We start from the raw sequence: 18,894 nt of genomic DNA, 5'->3' as shown, positions 1-18,894 counted from the left end.
TGAGGGAGACCCTCCCATTGAGTCACAAGGTTCAGAGTGGACCTTCTTGCTTTCTAAACTCCTCAGAGACCTACGTGCGCTGAATCCACTCCTAGTCCTGGACTTGGTCAGTGGTTTATGTCTAAAGGGATTAAGTGCAGGGACCTTGGTGTGATGATGTAACATGTGATTCTGTGTTTTGTGTAACTTTAAAATAGCAGCAATCTAATGTGGAATGGTAGCAATTTAAAATTTATTATCACTGTTAAGGTAAACCACAATACTATATTATGTAATTTTCTAGCAGAACTTAGTCCATTGACATCAACAATTTGTTATGAGTAACCCAACAACTTAGCCAAAGACTTAACAAAGTTTTCCAATTGCACACACACGCACAGAGATACAGATATAGACCTAGTGATATATAAAGTTGTACCTGTACCTGTTAGAAATTCCTCTTGGGTTCAGTGAAATATTCACATCGAATGCCTTTGCATTTCTCAGCGGGCAAATGTTGAGCCTCAAGGAGTCGAGGGTTTCAGCCCGGGTCCTGTTGTCGGTCTTTGGCCATGGTCCTCTGAACTTTGCAAACTTTAGAGTTCGTGAGCTCTGAGAGACGTCCCACTCAGAGGCAGATGCTGTTTGCAGCCCGCTGTGGTCCAGGAGAACTCAAAGGACCTTCATTTGGAACCACTGTTTATAGGGTCACGAGATGATTGACTTCAGGTGTCAGTCAACTTCTGTCCTGGCCACAATCCAGATCGGTAATTTCTCAAGTTTCCAGTAACTCTGGTACCGGTCGTTCCAGGGATGTCATGGCGTGATTAGTTATTCCCGTTCTCATTCACTGCCCTGTCCAGGCAACCACATTCCTTCTACAGTCAGTGCCATTCCCCACCTCAGCACACCTCACGAGAGTGCTTGGTATGGTCAAGGAGCCCTCAACCACCAAACTCTTTGCACGAAGGCCAAAGCTTGCCAGGCAACTGAATTGCTGATGTCCTAGGGTGGCCGAGGAGCAAGGGGGACAGAGGGAAATGCACCACCATAGGGGGCTGCTGGTTTTACTCATAAAGATGGAGCTTTCTGAAGGAGACAACCCGTCTTAGGCTTAGTCTGACAAATGCATGCTCTAGCATTGGATACATCTTTGTGCTTATGTAACACTTGCTGAGTGCCATCAGCATTGCTTCCCAAAATGCTGGTTTATGAAATACCTCAGTTTTCTGGACTGCCCTGTAGCACTCAGGTAAAAGGGCAGAAACTAAAGACTTGAGCCTATATTCACAAAAGGATTCCATTATGGTGATAGGTAGAGTCTCAGTGCCTAAGTTTTCATTGTCTGGCTTCATTTTCATTCTGAAATCATTGTCTTAAGCCTGTGTTTTCTCAGGCTAGTGGGTAGTGGGTTGAGAGTAGAATCCAGACCTGCTAAGTAGAGAGAGAATTGCAGAGAGGTGCTTATATTAATTCAGCACTCAGAGGATGAAGTTCGTTCTTGGATTTTTCCTGTAAGTTATCTTTTCAAAATGCCTCTGAATGAGGAAGTAGAGGATCACTGGCTTGAGAATTCATTTGAGGAGCCAAAGTTGTCATTCATGCCCCTGACTCTCACTGCTGAATAGTGAAGTAATGGTTACAGCTCGTCTGCTCTTTTGAAACTGGGTGCACTATCTGCGCTTCCTGTTGAGTTACATCATAACAAGAAAATAAATCATTGGACTGCATATAGTTTCACAAGCAAGGTCAGAGCTAGGTTCAAGCTCTTATTCCAAGGCCTGCTTCTGAATCAAGGTCATGCAATATGAGTTATTTTGAGGTTGTGATTGCAACCATTGTTATTTGCCTTCTTTTTTTCAAAGCAGATGTAATGTTTCCTGACATTACAGGGATGCGGTAAAACTAAAATAATGGGATTTTCTGAACAGTGGCCTTTGCGGGTCCTCCAATTAAAATATTGTATGAGTGCATATATGTTGCATATCTGTTCAACCATCTTCCAGTGTCCAGTGTAAATATATTTCTGTCCGAATCATAACCCTTTTTTCCTGTCTAAACATTGTTGTTTATCATAATATAGCTCCTCGGTGCCCAGTGTTTACTCCTTATAGGTTTCAGAGGGCAAATATATTTTCCTTTGGCCCACTTTTAGGTAAGTATCAACTCATAAATTAGGTTTTACATTCTTGCTCATCCAATCACATTTTTCTGTAATTCTTTAAATGGAATACTTGAACCAGGAATAGACTCCAGTGTAGGTAGAATTACTGTGTCCTTGTAAAATAGTGATATTAATTCCATTTCTTTATGGAAAATAATGTAATTCACAGTTCTCATGATTCATTTTGCCTTCTTCAAGGTCCCGTTACATTGGTAGCTCTTAATTATTTTGAATACATTTCATCCCAACTAAGCATGTCAAGAATTAGGTATGAGCTACTGTTAAGTTCCCTCAATAATCCAATGAAAGAAGATGAGCAAATGCAGTGGGTGAATCTTCACTCCATCTCAAAACACAAGTCAACCCCTGGAGATCATGATAACTCTTCTTTGACTGTAAAGGCATATATATACAACTCAACTATCTACATGTGTGAAAACAACAGATAAAAATTTTGACCTAAAGGCTGAGATTATATTCTGTAATACTGACTTTATTTCTGTACCTTGAACTTCAGATTATCCATTTGTTTTGGTTAATATCCTAGTTCTCTTTTAGATGTCTTTCAGTTTTATAGCACCAGCAAATTTCAACAGTAATTCTTACCTTTGTGTAGTGCTGTCATTGATGAAAATATTAAGCATACAATATACTAAAAATATTAAGCATGAAATATAATATACAAGTTCCAAAACTGATCTTGGCTAGTAAAGTGTCTGCCAGATGTGCTATTCACTGCTCCAAGGCTTCTGAAATCCCAGGATGGAGAACATTGGGACTACCTGTTCCACCCTCTCCAAATGCAGTTCATTAAGTTCTTTGAAACACCACTAAATATAAGTTAGGCTTTGCTTTGTTACTCAAACACTGATATTTTTGTCTTTATGGTTTAGTCTTTGTGTCCAAGATATTGGTAAGTGATATATCAGTTTGATTGCATGTTTATTATTGATTGTTTTCTTTATCAGCTTTTGCTACGATTGCGGTGTTTCTGCTGGGAATCTTCATTAATTTCATTGCAGTAGTATATATGTGACTAATCTGCCTCAGCCCTGTGGCAGAAAGCTGAGCTTCAGAGCTCTCCTTTTCCTTCCAGGATCCCTTTAACAATGTTATCCGTACTACAATCGAAGCAATGGCTGCAGTGTTTGGAGGTACACAGTCTTTGCATACAAATTCATTTGATGAAGCCTTGGGTTTGCCTACAGTGAAGAGTGCTCGCATTGCTCGGAACACGCAGATCATAATTCAAGAGGAGTCAGGTATTCCTAAAGTGGCAGACCCCTGGGGGGGATCTTACCTCATGGAGTGCCTCACCAACGATGTCTATGAAGCTGCTTTAAAGGTCAGTTTGCATAACCTTTTACGTTTTGTGGGAAAACTTCAGGAGTTTTGAGAAATGTCTTTTAAGGGACTGTTTGATATGTTGGTTACTTCTAAAGAGGGAATTATTAAGCTTAAGCTTCAGTGATTTCTCTGTAAATGAACTTTACAAAAATATAGCGTATATTTAGAGAAAGAGAGACTTTGTCCTTCTAGTAGACTACGTTCAAAAGAGAAATATCCCAGTGTGGAACAAATAATCAAGCCCTGCAAAGTCCCTTGGGTGCTGAAGACTCCTAATTTGCTGGGATACTTGTTTTATGTGTAAGAAAAAAAAGAGTTCAACAGAATAAGGAGTCAAACCAGCCTACCTAGTCACATGGCAACTCATGCCTGTGGTGATCTGCTGGAAACTTTAAGACTAGGGCTTATTGAAAGCAAAGTTTTATAGCGAAGCACATAGGCAGACAATTTGTCTGGCCATACTTGAGTATTGTGCAGAATGTAGGAGAAATTTTTCTGTTGGATCAGATATTATTTTTTTTACTAATGTTTTTAGCTGCCAGCCATTACTTGCGTGTGAAAAGTACTGTGCAGGAGTAGTCTTACTGGTTGCCATCCTGCATAAAGATGTATGCCTACATGTCTAGCCTACAGCTAAACCCAGTGATTCTCCTTTTGAGCAAATTATTGCTCTTATGCAAAATCCCAATTTAATAAGCGAATACAGGCCCAAATACTAGCCTGGGACTGTACAGATACTGTTAGCACATTGTCTGATGTGTTTTTTAGGTCATTGTCAACCAGGAGTCTTCTAGACAGCGCCAGGCATGGTCTGATGGCCATTTTCAACAGTCAGGTTGAATGTGGTCACCATGTTTTGGAGCTGAATAGGTTTCTGCTGTGTGAGAGCTGAACCATACCATGCCATTTGTTTTCAGGATCAGAGAACCGACCCTGGCTTTTTTCAGTTTATTTGTATTTGTGTACATGTAACTGTAAGAGCTGGTTGGCAGGCAGAAGTCAGTGCAGAGTCAGGGTCTCAAATTTTAAGCCTTTTCATCCATGGGTGTTACTGGTTGAACAGTATGCCATGCATTGTTATTGAATTAATGGAGTTTTGGTAATAAAAAATGCTCTTGTTTCAGATTTCTTTTAATTTATACCAACACCTGTAGTCACAGGCACAGAGGTAGGAAGCACACTTTTAGAGCACTGGATTGTATATATAGATATAATAAAAATTTGGGCAGCATTACAGGTGCAAAGCTTGTTTTTTGAACCTTGCTACTACTCTCATTTTCTCAATCCTTTTCTTCGCAGCTTGTTGAGGAGATAGAAGAAATGGGTGGAATGGCCAAAGCTGTTGCTGAGGGGATTCCCAAACTTCGTATTGAAGAGTGTGCAGCCCGAAGACAAGCCAGGATTGACTCTGGTAGGGAGCAGGGACATGAAAGAAGGGAAAACTGACAATAGAATGGCTTTGTATAAAGGTTTTTTACACATATTTTCACTGTTTGTTTTCTTCTTAGTTTAGGAGTAGCACCATACAGTATCAGTATGAAAACAGTCTTGCTTGACAGATTTAAGACTAGATTAGACAAAGCACTAGAAGGACTATTTTAAAGGAGCATTTTGGGCCTTAAATAGCTAATTGCTTAATTTCTCATAGTATCTTTAAACTGTGACTCCTGAATTTAAAAGCATGACCGCCAGCAGGTGGCGATATTGAATCTCTCTGGCCAAATTCCTCGTTTTGCTTCCGATGTGCTCATTTTTCCTGAAGACCAGAAAAAAAGCAGTCATCTCAGGTTAGAGGATGATGCAGTTCTTTGGTTGTGCAATGTACACATGTATACGCATATGTACACATATAGTAAGTATATGTGGAGGTGTGTATACATGTGTGCTTATAGCTCTGTTCCACTTTTTGTAGCCTGCATTCCAGTAGCAGTCGAGTAATAGAAACTAGGGATAACTTGAACATGAAAGAAGTTATATGAACTTTTTTATTTGGATGATAATTATTACATTATATAATTATAATATTCAAAAAACGTGTGGATGTGGCGCTTCAGGACATGGTTTAGGGGGCATGGTGGTGTTGGGTTAACAGTTGGACTTGATGGTCTCAAAGGTCCTTTCCAACCTTAATGATTCTGTGATTCTGTGATAAAATTGAAGCAGATCTTTAATTAAGACCAATAAAGAATAGTCAGTAAAGTTCTGTGTTTGTTCTCCCAAGGTAAATTACTTCATGTTGCTTTTAAGAATGTAGTAATGTTATCAGGCACTGCAAATAAAAGTGGCTATAAAGTCCATACTAGCTGATAGCTAAAGTACAGTTTTCCAATGTGATAAATTAATTTTTTTTCACATGGAGGAGTTTTAGGTAGGAACTTCACTTTCTTATTTATCTGGTACATCAGAAAAGTAAATGCAGAGCAGTGCAGGAGAGCAGCACTTCTGCTTAATTCTGTAAGATTCAGTTATGTAAACTTAAAAAGAGAAAAATACTTAATGTATAATGTGAGTCATTACTAAATCAGTTTGTAAGATTAATATTGTTCTATTTCAAGTCTTTTTTCTTTCCCAGTATTCACTGAGTTGAATTTTCATGCATCTAATCATCTCCCATCATAAAATATGGAAAATACAGACTTAAGTCCTTCCTATAAGAACAGATTTTAAGTTTTTGAAGTGTGTATAGTTATAAAGCAAAGTGCTGCATTATGTTGCTCAAAATTTTCTTGTCCTATTAATATTGTATCTTTTCACAGTAGTTTGCAAATGTATTCTGAGTTTCTGGTGTTTCCACTGGAAATAGGGTCTGAAGTAATTGTTGGAGTAAACAAGCACCAGCTAGAAAAAGAGGAGACAGTCGAAGTTCTGGCTATTGATAATACTTCAGTCCGCAGCAAGCAGATTGAGAAGATTAATAAGGTGGGAACTACCTTCTTAAAAATGAAAGTTCTTGTAATTGCAGATAGAACTTGACTAATACTAAGGAAAAGTGGCCTTCCAGAAACCCTCAAATTTCTCAGAATCTGCTCTAGTCTTTAGCGGAGAAGCTAGATTTCTGTTGAACTTCCATTGAGGCTGATAGAAAATCAGGAACGCGGTTTTAGAATCCAAACAAAAATGTTTTTGTTACATTCATTTGGTTTTAATCATTGTATTTCAGATAGTCTTGTGAATATGTCTAACGTTTCAAAATTGAGAACTTCACATTTTCTGAAAATAAGATATAAAATAGCTATGCAATATTTATCTCTAAAAGTATGTAACATTTCTTAACACTCAGACTATTTGGTGCAGCTTATCAAGTGCTATTAAGGGACAGGGTTATGGAATCGACATCCACTTCCATAATTAGTAGAAATGTAGATAAAATGGCTTTAGAGTTATTTAGTGGACTTGCACACATGTTTTAAGGTCTGAGACACTTTTTTACTTCTAATATTTTTGAAATATATAGCATATATTGACAATTGACAATTCTATGCCTCCAGAATTAATATTTGAAATCAGAAAATCTTACACACTCAACTTCCCAGTTCACTTTGTAGTTTGTTTCAACTTAATTTTTTCTCCTCCCCTTTAGGTGAAGGCTAGTAGAGATGAAGCAGCAGCCCAGCAATCTCTAGCTGCTCTAACACAGTGTGCTGCTACTGGGGAAGGCAACTTACTCGCGCTTGCAGTGGAAGCAGCACGTTCAAGGTAATGAGGCGGAGGTGAATATCCACCTGCTGTCTAAAAATCAATGGTTCATTTTCATCTTTCAACTGTTCTTGGGTATGTTGTCAGTGAGGTTGATGTCTTGAGATGTTTTGGATATTTCTTCCAAGGTGGAAGTAAAAGATGGCTGCAGTTTGACATTGTAAGATAGACCATACCATTTTACAGTCTTTTAAGACCGTGCTTTAATTTTTCACAAAGAATACAGATACAAAGAATCTCATATGAAATGATGTTGTTCATACACATTGTGTTGTTTACACCTGAGACTCTTCCCAGTTTCAGGATGTAACTGGGTTTCTCTGTCACTCTGCTGTTTCATAGGTCAGGGAGCTTAAGAAGTGTCTGAGATGTGAAAATGGATATTCACAATCTTATCATGGTCTGTTGCTTCATCCTTCCTTGCACCACAGATTGGTGTGAAAACATTTTTTGACTGAAAGAGAAATAAGTTTACTTAGCCAGGCAAAGATATAAAAGATGCTCTTGAGTAGAGCAGTGAGGCATCCTTTAGAGTCCAGTGGAACATTTACTTTTTCACCTAAGGTGCTTTTAAGACTGTTTTCATGCCTGCTTCAAAGTAAGTGTCAGTTTTTAGAATAGATCACATATGTCTGTTCCTTAACTAACTAAATGCCCCAAAAATGAGTAAACCAAATTCACTCCTTATTGGGGCACTGTCTTATTTTTACTGTGATGTCTGAAATTCCTTCATTCCCTTTTCTTGAATACTTAACATCCATATTTTGAATACATTTTCTCCTACAGAGAGCCTGCCACAATTCTGCCAGCAGCATGTCTACACCTGTCTTTGAACTATAAAGGGTCACGGGAGGGTAGTGTTAGATTTACCAGGGATCATATCTTCTGTACCAAAATTGACAAGTTAACTGCTAGTGTCTGGCCTTGGTGACCTTGTTTTTATTATTTGTGAAAGCATTAATGGACTTCAGATCAACTTTGTAAGTTGCAAATACAAAACTTACCTCTGCCCCAAAACTATATATGGGGTGTGACCACAGAAAGAAGTTGTCATCGCATCTGATAAAGAGTGTTTGAAGGAGGATTGTGAGCTCTGTGAACGTTTACGGGGAGCCCTTCTGGTAGGGGCAACATGGGAAAAGATTCTCAGGTGACCACGTTCATCCTTTATAAGTAGTAGGCAAATAGGCCAGTATGACCAGATGCATGTCTCCTACTGGATGGAAAATGATGGGGTTTGATCATGAAGACAGGTAATGTAATTCAATTGAAATAAAAGGATTAGCACAGAATTTTCAGCATTGAACTATGGAAAAGACTCCGGGGAGTAATATGGAGATTTCAGTGCTGACGAGCACAAGTAGAAAAGTCATTTTACTATTGTAACCAAAGTAATAAGGCAGGCCAAAGGTGATAGGGAATGGGAGCAGTACTGCCTCCCTTCTGTGCCTCATTTCTCATGAGAAGCCATGTCACAGGAAAATGGGTATAGTTAGGTAGGTCTATGAGACAGGTAGTACGCTAAGTTCTTCCTCATCTCCTTCATCTGCGGTGCTGTTTTTCCATCCCTCTTCAGGCTTGCAGTTCCTGCTGTGCCAGCTATCCGTGATGGAAAAGGAAGGCATGAAGTGCAATGTAGCATGTATTGCTGCTGCTTTTTCTGCCCAGTCTGTGTCCTCATGGTACTTTGTCACCTGATTACACAGTGCTACCTCTCATTACTGGTGAAATGCAGAGAGGCAGCAGCAGTAGTGTCAGACTGAACAGACAGAAGGTGACAGTCCTAACAGGCACATCATTCTACAAATTCATATTTGTGCCGCGTAGCCTGTACAGCTGGTTGTGAACCACTGGGAGAGAGTCACAGCACTAATTACTAAAGGAGATAGATCCTGTGCCTGACAGGACACCCTGAATTGAACAATATCCTCTCTGGCCATACAGTTGTCATTATATTTCATCCCATTGACCTTGTTGAATTGCCCAAAATCTTAGAAAAGAGCCAAGCTCATCTTACTTGGAAATCCCCTACTTTTGAGAAGGCTCAGGGAATCTCTGATTGAGAGGCTCTGATATAGCACAGTTGGTCAACAGCAATTCTGAGCAGTGCAGAAGTTCATAGGATGCAGGCTATGGTTTACGTTTTATTGTCCTTGCCACAAGATGCTTTGTAAGGGCTATAGGCTAATAAAACACAAAACAGAGAATGTAGCTATCTTTTGGTCTCCTTTTCAAAATTTTAAGTTTACTTAAACCCACAGATTAGGTTGTAAATTACCTATCCCAAAACAAAGGGTGCTACCAAATTATGCAGATCCGCAAAAGGCAAATGTGAATGACAGTCATGTGAAGGAAACACAAATTTATAAAATAAAGGCAAAGTGACTTTTGTTCTGTCAATTTTACCTGATTGTCTAATAGGTTTTTATCACCATGCATTGAAAAAACTGAATTAATAATCAGAATTGTTGCTTATGCTAATTAAGTTTTATAATAGTGAGATGAAAACGGTTGCCTCTGGAAAAAAATACTTTGCTGTAAAGATAAACAGAAATGCGAGCAGTTCTATACATCCAGATTGTAAAAAACTGAGACAATGTTATGACTAGCTCATTAAAGAAAAGTGTAATCATCATTAAAAATATGCTTTTCCTCTCCTGTTAAGAAGAGAGGCTGTATTCCTGACTCCAGACCGAGCTATTCCACTGTGGATGCATAGGTGGCACCCACCGATGAAGCAGAACTAAGGACTAAGTAGAGATTTTAAAAAAAAAGTTTTTTGGTAAATAGTAGGAAAAACATGAATAAGTAAGTTAAAAGCCAAACACCTATTATTACTGAGGAACTTTAAATCTAAAGTGTTGCAGAGAGTTGGGGCAGAATTTTCAAAATACTCTCAAGGGATTTCAGAAGCAGTATTTACAGAAGAAAGAAATCTATTTAATTTTTTGTGCAGTACACTGAAAAACTTCATCCCAGCCACCAGATTATACTTCAATAAAATTGATAGTCCAAACCGTTTATTTTTCACTTGTTACATGAAACTTTCATTCACGCTTTTACCTAAAAAGAATAGAAAAGCACACTACAACTATATCTACGCATGCTGTGCTTTGGTTTAATACTGAAGTTATACTCAGATGTTGCTTCTGCAAAAGAGGAGGAGAAAGGTTTGTCTAAACTTACAGTTTTCTCTAGAAAAAAAGATGCATGTTATGCCACTGTAAGCCTTCAGCAAACAGCCAGTTTACACAGGCGTAAGTTGTCAGTGTTTATGCATGGTTTGTATCTATATCAGGCTGCAATCTGTGATGTCTGGCACTCTGAGAGGGTGTCAATATTTATAGATACTATTTTTAGGTCTGCTGCAAAGTTGCTTTTTAACCTTGGGGAAGTCACTTAATCTATCACTTTATGCAGTTTACTTTTCAATTTTTTGTTAGTAATGTCAGAGAACGGTGATATTAATAAGATTACTTAGACGTCCTACAAAATAAAACTGATTATATAGTGAGTAAGGGCTGAGAACTCTTGTAACTCAGGTAGTGCTTGCTAAGATCTCTGAGATCGTACATGTTCTGTAAAAATTAAAGAGATTACATAGTGATGTCAATGGTTTCTGATGCAATCATGGACAGTTTGCTTTATAACTAAAGCTTTCTAAATCATTGCTAATAATAAATTCAAAGAAAATATCAGACTAAGTCCCAGGCACACATAGCCGTACAGATACTATAAATGTGGTATTCCTTTGCATTAGCTGCTTTTCTAGACTATGATCCTCATGAATCCAGGTATGAACTCTTTACTGTGCTGAGGAAGAAAATAGATAAAAGCAGAGAACTTTAAAAATTAAATTCCAGAAAGCCAGGGGAGAGGAGATGACAAAAAGTGGCCAAGACTGTGTCAGTAATGTGACACAGCCTTAAAAATGTCTGTTCCAGCTTGATACTGTCTTCTAGGCAAAGCAAGCCAACTGTGAAGAGTGATACCTAGAGATAAGAGGCCAGCTTCAGGCATATGCATTATTCTGCCATTTTACATTAGTGTAGTTACAGTTCATAACTATGGTTAATTTTGCTGAGTATAAAAAGCATGAGCTAGCAAAAGAGTAAAATAGCTGGGGGGTCACAGAAGTAAAATATCTCTCTGAAATTTATTGAAGGATTCAGTTAATACAGCAGAAATCCATCTTCTGTTATTGGATGCGTGGCAGATTGCGAACGGTAGGAATCAGATCATAGCTACTGAAAGTGCAAACAGCAGCAGGAGAACTGAGTACAGTTCATTTGGCCATCCCCTTCTAAAAGTACGTGGACAAGAAGTTGCGTCTTGTCCAAACATCCTTTGAGCATTTTATATAAAAGCTTTAGAGGATGCTTAACCTAATTTTGCCTCTGAGTAGCTTGTAGTTAAATGAAGTATGACAGGAGAAAATGTGAATTCCAGGGATTTGAAATGTGCTTAGTAGTAGCTGAATGGGTGGGGTTTGGTCTCTGTATTTGTAAGCATACTTTTAAAGTGTTTGATAAGAGTAGTATCTATCTTTCTTTCCTTTGAAAAAGTTTGCTGCAAGTTGTATTAATTTCTTAGTATACGCAAATTCTCTAGTCTTTTCCTATTCCAGTGTAAACTAAAATATTTTCATCAAAATATTTTTGATGAATGATTTCATCATGAGCTCAGTGGCATACCTTCAAAATTGTTACACAGTACCAAATCCCAGTTAATTTCATACCAAAAATAAGAAGCTTGCTGTGATAGAGCTACTAGCTGAACTGCTCCTTCTCCAGAGAGGACAGATGAGTTGTTTTTCCCTTCTAAGTAGGTTACTTTCATCAAGTATTTGGTTGTGGGCTCAACTGTAATTAGAGCACAGCATCGGGGTTTTTTGGACAGTCTGCATTATAGATTTTACACAGAAAGGTGGAATCCATTAAGCATGAGATTTTTAAATGCTTTGGGACAGAGGCTGTTATTTCTGATTGTTTGTACAAGAAGACAGCACAGCCTAGTTTGCTTCTAGCACTTGTGCTACAGCAGTAAAACATGTATTATTTCAAACATGCACAGAGTCTCCAGCAGTGAACAAAACCTGTAACTTGCATATAAATGGATTTCCCAGATTCTTCTGCATCTCGTGGATAAAGGAGCTATGTCAGGAGTAGAGAAGAAGAAGAAGTACTAAAATATAAACATCAAGGGAAAGGCAGACAAATTCTAGTTAAAAAGTTAGGCTTCAGTCTTTTCTCTGTGTTCTTCCTTTTTATTTCCTCCTGATTTATATTTTGAATTTTAGTATGAGTCCAAATGTGAGACCTTGCGAGACCTTGCAGTCTGAGCCCCAAAAAATTCCCAGTTGAGAAAATTTGATTTCATTTCCTGAAATGTTTTGCTATGCAGCGGTCCCCATTGCTTTGTCACTTGTAAAATCACTTCTCACATCAAAAAACCAGTATTTTTTTAAAAATACACTTGCATGTTCTATTAGTGGCTGACACTGGAGTGAGTGAGATGTTCAGAGTTGTAGCACCAAAGGGGAAACGAGAGTAAATTAATTTATCCTGCAGGAAGGCAAATAGTTGGGCCACAGCCAGTGATTTCTGTACTCCATTTTCATATAAGCCTCCTGATAGCATTTAATACTTTGTTTCTTTATCTTAGGTGCACTGTTGGAGAAATAACAGATGCAATGAAGAAGGTGTTTGGGGAGCATAAAGCCAGTGACCGAATGGTGAGCGGAGCTTATCGCCAGGAGTTTGGAGAGAGTGATGAAATTCTTCATGCCATCAATAGGTGAGAATAGCTTCCCAGGAAGCCGAACACAGTCTCACATTTAATCCATTAGATACAGGTGCTACGCACTGTGCCCTAAAAATGTGCTCCCCAAACCTGAATGGCATACCCAGAGCAAAAAAAAGACCTTCACAGTCATTCTTATGCTTGTAGGCAGCAAAGCAGAAGGAGAAGTAGTAAGTTCAATAAGGGAATAGTAAAAACTTAATTTAACTTGTATTTGCTTGCAAACAAAATCCACTGAGGTCCTGTTATGATTTGAAGATTTTGTTAAAATAGAATAGGCAGCTGTAAGATTAAGAAGCTGAGAAACATTGCCTGAAATTCCCGTATATTGGGTTGCTTCTTTTGAAGATTCTGTAATAGTAATCTCTACAAATATTTCCAGCAATTCATATTTGCAAAACGTGGGTTTGGTCTGCTCATAAGGTATCCCTGCAACTTCATTCTTACTGTTCCTAAAATTGTAAGGCTAAAAATCTGTCTGGGTATCCACGTACAACTTCCAGTCTACGGGTGTTACTTACTCATGTCACGAGGGAGAAAACATCAGAAGATGGTAATATGTGTGAAAACAGTGCTCATTTGTAACAGTGCCCATTTGTGCCTTTTGTCAGCTTCTGCCTTTGCTGCTGTCCTCTTGGGTGAAGAGGCTGAATTGCTGTAGTGGGTGGTGGTGTAATATGAATCGATGCTCATAAGTCTCTGCTGTGTTGGGGCTCATACATTGAAGAGTTACAGGATCTCTTATAACGGAATTACTTGATGGCTTCACAATGGTGATGTTTAGCCTGACTTGAAAGTAGTTGTCACTACTCATGACTGGGGGGGGATGTCACCATCGTTTGTTATTTTAAATACTGATTTTAAATGTAAGTATTTGTAATTATGCATTTGCATGAAACTGAACTTAGCTGATTCCTTGAGAATCAAGATGTAGCTCCCTTCTTTTTCATACCTGCCTTTACGTCCAAGATCATACGTACCAGTTAGTAAACATGGTAATGAAACTGGATTTACTACGTGTCACCTGTGCACAGCCTTTCAAAAGTGTGATTTCACACTTGCCCCGCACTTAAACCAAACCCTGCAGTGCCTCAGGTGGTCTTAGCCTGGCAGGCTTGGGGCATCTAGAGCTGGTCTTGTTGAGAGGGAGCCTGTGGGTGTGGAAGTAAGAAAACAAGAATATGGAAACAAAGAACAATACAGAGAAAAGGATTTTCATAGAATCATAGAATAGTTTGGGTTCGAAGGGACCTTTAAAGGCCATCTAGTCCAACCCCCCAGCAATGAGCAGTGACATCTTCAACTAGAGCAGGTGGCTCAGAGTCCCCAGTATTTTAAGATTTCACAAATCAATTCAAATACATACTTCATTGATATTCTCAGCAGTCCTTAGGAATAGAGAAGGCAGGCCCAAATCCTGTACATCCTCAAGTAGAAGCTTTGTCAGTCTGCTTCTTCAGGCTCTCTTGACATAATTCCTTTTTAAGCTGTCCAAGTTCTTATTTTTTCCCTCTTACATTAAGCATTTTCCTGTCCTGGAATCATCTCCTGAGACTGTTCAAATTTATGCTGATAAATGCTTTATCATTTTTTTCCCCAAACTAAGCCACTGGATTCATACAGTGATCATCCCAGCCAGGTCAGCATATGGTTTCAAGGTGCACCAAATCTATTCAACTCTATCATTAACCTAACACCCAGAACAGTACAATATTAAAAAAAAAAACCCACCAAACACTTATTTCTGACAAGTAGTAGTCTTAGTGTCCCACACATGGACAAATACTGGCGGTACATGGATAGTGAGAAATAAGATGGAAGATTAAACTCTGAGGCTGTGGTTACACAGTCACTTTTACTGAACAGAAAACTGAACTGCCACTAACCAGAAAAAGGGAGGCACTGGAATGAGTGCACAGAACGGAGGATATGGTAGTCCTTTTCTGCATGGACTTGTGCCCGGTTGAATGATGATCCAGAGTGTGATGGCTCGGACCCATCTCTATAGCCTGTATGCATGCAAGTTCTTTTAAAATAATTGGTCATAATTATTCTTAAAATCTAAAAATTGTCTTTTAGTTAGTTGTAATTAATCTTATTAAACCCACAGAGAATTCAGTATTATGTCCATTAGAAAGCAGAAAAGTAGTGGAGTGGTTTTCTTTAAAAAAGGACATTTTATTGTTGAAGCTAGTAAACACAAGAAATCAGTTAGTAACCATATAACATGAATATCAACATAGTGTGCAGACTACACAGACAAACCATGACTTAGAAGATCTTTTTATTTGATGTACAGAAATTATGCTACCATAGCAGTCAGTGCTTTTTTAATTTTTGGGCATACTTCTAGTGAATCTCAGTGACTTACAATGTTAAAATATGTGTTTTCAATCAGAGTTAACAAGTTCATGGATCGTGAGGGACGCAGGCCTCGTATACTTGTTGCAAAGATGGGTCAAGATGGCCACGACAGAGGAGCTAAAGTTATTGCTACAGGATTTGCAGACATTGGCTTTGATGTGGATATAGGTCCCCTCTTCCAGGTATGACTGACTGAGTGGTGTCCAATGTATTTCAAATGCAGCAATTTTTCCTCTAATGCTTGTTCAGCAACCAGGCTGGGGCTATTACTTGTCACATAATCCTCTTCCCATACAGACACCTCGAGAAGTGGCCCAGCAGGCAGTTGATGCAGATGTGCACTGTGTTGGTGTGAGTACACTTGCAGCAGGTCATAAAACTCTTGTGCCTGAACTCATCAAAGAACTCAACGGCCTTGGCCGGCCAGACATTCTTGTCATATGTGGAGGTGTCATCCCACCTCAGGTATGGGTCAACATCATTTCTATCAAGACTAGGAGACTGCTTTATTTCTTTCTTGTGCTGGTTTTAGCTATTTCCTATATTCTGTTAATGTCAGAGGTGATTTACAGCACTGAAGGCTACTGTGTACGGACACCAGGGTCAGCACAGATCTACAGGATGGTCACAGAGTGCTGTCAGGTCTCATTGATGTGGTTTTCTGTACACCATGTCCTCTTTTAACTTACAGTGTTTCTTGGATGGAATGTTAAGTTGTGTTGTGAAAAGACTAGCCTCGGGCAGATGTTCTTTATGCTCTGTGGTTTCCGGTTACCAGCACCTTGCATATTACTGATAAAGGCTCGCTCCTGTCTTAAGAGACTTCATGACTCCAAATAGTAGTTTGTAAGAGGCACAGCTAGTGACTAAGACACGTGACAAGTCCCAACACCTACAGGTTACACAACTCATTCACTGTTTAGCCTCTCCTCACGTTCCCCATCATCAGGCCTCAGTGTTGCCTTTCATTCCCCCTGTTGAACAGTTTATTGAACTCCCTTGCAGTCAGATCTGTGCTTTTGTCTTTAAATTTTCCTTAATTCACCCACAGTGTACCTGGCTGTATCACCTTTAGGGTCATCTTCTGTCTAGAGAGATTCAAACTGATTTTGCATATAAGTCCCCTGTTACTCCCTTTCCGAGACTTCTTCCTTTTCTAGCTGATTAGATTAATTGTTCAGGAATTACACACTTTTAAATTGAACAAACAAAACTTGTAGTATTTTTCTAAAAGACAAATTGTGTTCTGTCCAGTCTCTCTCAGTGGGATGCTACTAGCCTGTGGTTGGAAAAGTTGTAATATATCCTATATAGAAGTAAGGGAGACTACGTAACTGCTTCCCAGGTCTTTTTGAAGTTTCAAGCATAAAATTAGAGTAACTTAGATTGCAAGAGACCACTGGCAGTTATCTGGTCCAAGCCCTTGTTTAACACAGTATTTTCACAATTAGAAGTTACATCAAATTTAGATTAGGTTATTCAGGGTCACGTCCAGTTGACTTTTGAATATTTTCCAAGGATCTGACATTAGTTTGATGCTAAACAAATAAAACCTTTCCTGTGGATGGTTTTTTTTGATATTTTCTTTTCCTCCTAACTACCCTTTTTTTGCTATTTCGCTTGATGCTGTGGTGCCTCTCTCTGGGACTTGTTGCATATGCTTTCTCAGGCCCAGCATACAGGATAGAGCACACACCAATTGTAAGGGTCAATTTTCTGTTGCACTATTAACTAGATGTTAAATTTCTTTTTGAACAGGATTACGACTTCCTGTATGAAGCTGGTGTTACCAATGTGTTTGGTCCAGGGACTCGTATTCCCAAAGCAGCTGTCCAGGTGTTGGATGATATTGAGAAGTGCCTGGAGAAGCGGCAGCAATCTATGTAATACTGAAATGTCACACAACGCAACCAGCCTTATACTAATTGCTTACAGAATGTAATCATCAGCAAGGGATGGCCAGCCACATACCTTTGGTTCCACTGCCCTGTGGCCTGGTGTTTTGTGCTTTCTAAGAAAGTTGTAAATTCTCTGCTTGTTCTAGTTGAGGATTATTTATATACGTACCCACAAGTCAATTTTATCTCTAGAACTATGACTTCAGGGAATGAAGGGAATTCAATAGGTGGGTTTGTGTTTTTTTCAGGTGTGCTGATAAATAAAATATCCATTCCAGCTCTTTGGTTGATCTCTTTTGCATATGGATAACTTCTTCTGAATTTTTTGGCAGGCTTTGTAGGCCTAGAAGTCTTCAGGAAAAATCACTAAGTTTGGCAGAGATGTGATTGAATCCAGCAGCACTTTGATGTTAATCTGACTTAACTCTCTTTAGAAACGTACAAGTAGATAAACAATAATTTTTCAAAGTTCATGGTTTGTTTAATAAGATACAAATGCTGTATCTGGCAGTAACCTGTATAGGAGCAGCTGTGCATCTCCACTCTGTCTACATCACTGCCCTTCCCGATACTTCACTGTTTCTCAAATGAAGTTCATTCCAGGACTCTTTCTCCCTTACTTAGTTTGATATTTTTGTCCAGTTATTGTTCTTGCTATCCATGTCTATTTAGCATCTGGACTTTCTTCAGGTAAATTGACCCTAAATCCTCAACATTTTTGTCTCCTGTCCAGAAGGAATTGGAAAAGTCCTTTGTGGAATCCATGCAATGCAAATGGGGTGTGAAGGTCTTTTGAGGGGCAGTCTCTGGCATTATGGCCGTATCCCACTTCATTTTGCCTTGTTGCTCATTGCATCCGATCATAATACAGCCTCACTGGGAGAATGCTTGTATCTGCCTAATGTGGAAGAGGCTGTAGCACATTTCTGAGAGCTTCAGCGTCATCATACTTGGTTCAAAATTCTGCAGTTGGCTGGAAATTGCCGATCCAATTAATAGCACTGTATCCTTCCTTCAAAGATTGCAATTGATGAGATCTTTACTTAAAATAAACTTATTTAATGGGGTACTGCATAGTCCACTGCTCAGAAACAAGGACAGCAAACTAAGTTGCTGTTTTCTTTTCTTTGTCTTTCTAAGTAAGGTTTAAAGTATTGACCCCAAACCAAGACTTTAAAACTCCTTGGGGGTTTATCCTCAACTATTTATAAACATCTGATTCCCTCCAAGGAAGATTGGTGTGGTTTAAACCAGGATGTACAGAAAGTAACAACAATAAAAATACTCCCTTATGTCTCTTCACAAGCCTCCTTGCGTGCCAACTGGAAAAATACATAGTCAAAGTCTTGGTGACCTCTACACTTTATGATGACACTAAGTTCATTCCTTTCTTTCTGTCTTTGGTTTCTCTGCTCTTTGATAATATATGTCATCTACCAGTGTTTGCCTTACAGAGTCCTCTGGTTTTTTTTTTTAACTTTCATGATCTTTAAAATCTGCATCTTGTTCGCTTTGAATTCAATAAAAAATTCCCATCAACTTCACCTGGAATTGCTCCAGGACTTTAATGCCTGAAGGAGGATCCTTTAAATCTCTAGAGTAGGACTGACTAGCATACATTGATTCTCTCTTGTCCTATCAAAG

At 38.8% G+C, this 18,894-nt stretch overlaps 1 protein-coding gene across 1 annotated transcript in view; it reads left to right on the top strand.

Moving 5' to 3' along the window:
* Window positions 1–17,525, top strand: part of MUT (methylmalonyl CoA mutase) — a gene marked incomplete at its 5' end in the record, with an annotated part of 19,566 nt that extends 2,041 nt beyond the window's left edge. The window contains 8 exons of the mRNA XM_010291065.1: window positions 3,240–3,488; window positions 4,790–4,901; window positions 6,294–6,409; window positions 7,071–7,186; window positions 12,851–12,982; window positions 15,387–15,534; window positions 15,650–15,817; window positions 17,111–17,525. Of these exons, the coding sequence (XP_010289367.1) occupies window positions 3,240–3,488; window positions 4,790–4,901; window positions 6,294–6,409; window positions 7,071–7,186; window positions 12,851–12,982; window positions 15,387–15,534; window positions 15,650–15,817; window positions 17,111–17,239 (1,170 nt within the window). The remainder of the gene's footprint in view (window positions 1–3,239; window positions 3,489–4,789; window positions 4,902–6,293; window positions 6,410–7,070; window positions 7,187–12,850; window positions 12,983–15,386; window positions 15,535–15,649; window positions 15,818–17,110) is intronic.
* Between the last annotated feature and the right edge of the window lie 1,369 nt (window positions 17,526–18,894).

Source organism: Phaethon lepturus, unplaced genomic scaffold (assembly GCF_000687285.1).
Source record: "Phaethon lepturus isolate BGI_N335 unplaced genomic scaffold, ASM68728v1 scaffold41817, whole genome shotgun sequence".
In the NCBI taxonomy this organism is placed as follows: domain Eukaryota; kingdom Metazoa; phylum Chordata; class Aves; order Phaethontiformes; family Phaethontidae; genus Phaethon; species Phaethon lepturus.
The sequence above is the reverse complement of the archived record's forward strand: the minus strand, read 5'-3'. Positions and strand labels throughout refer to the sequence as shown.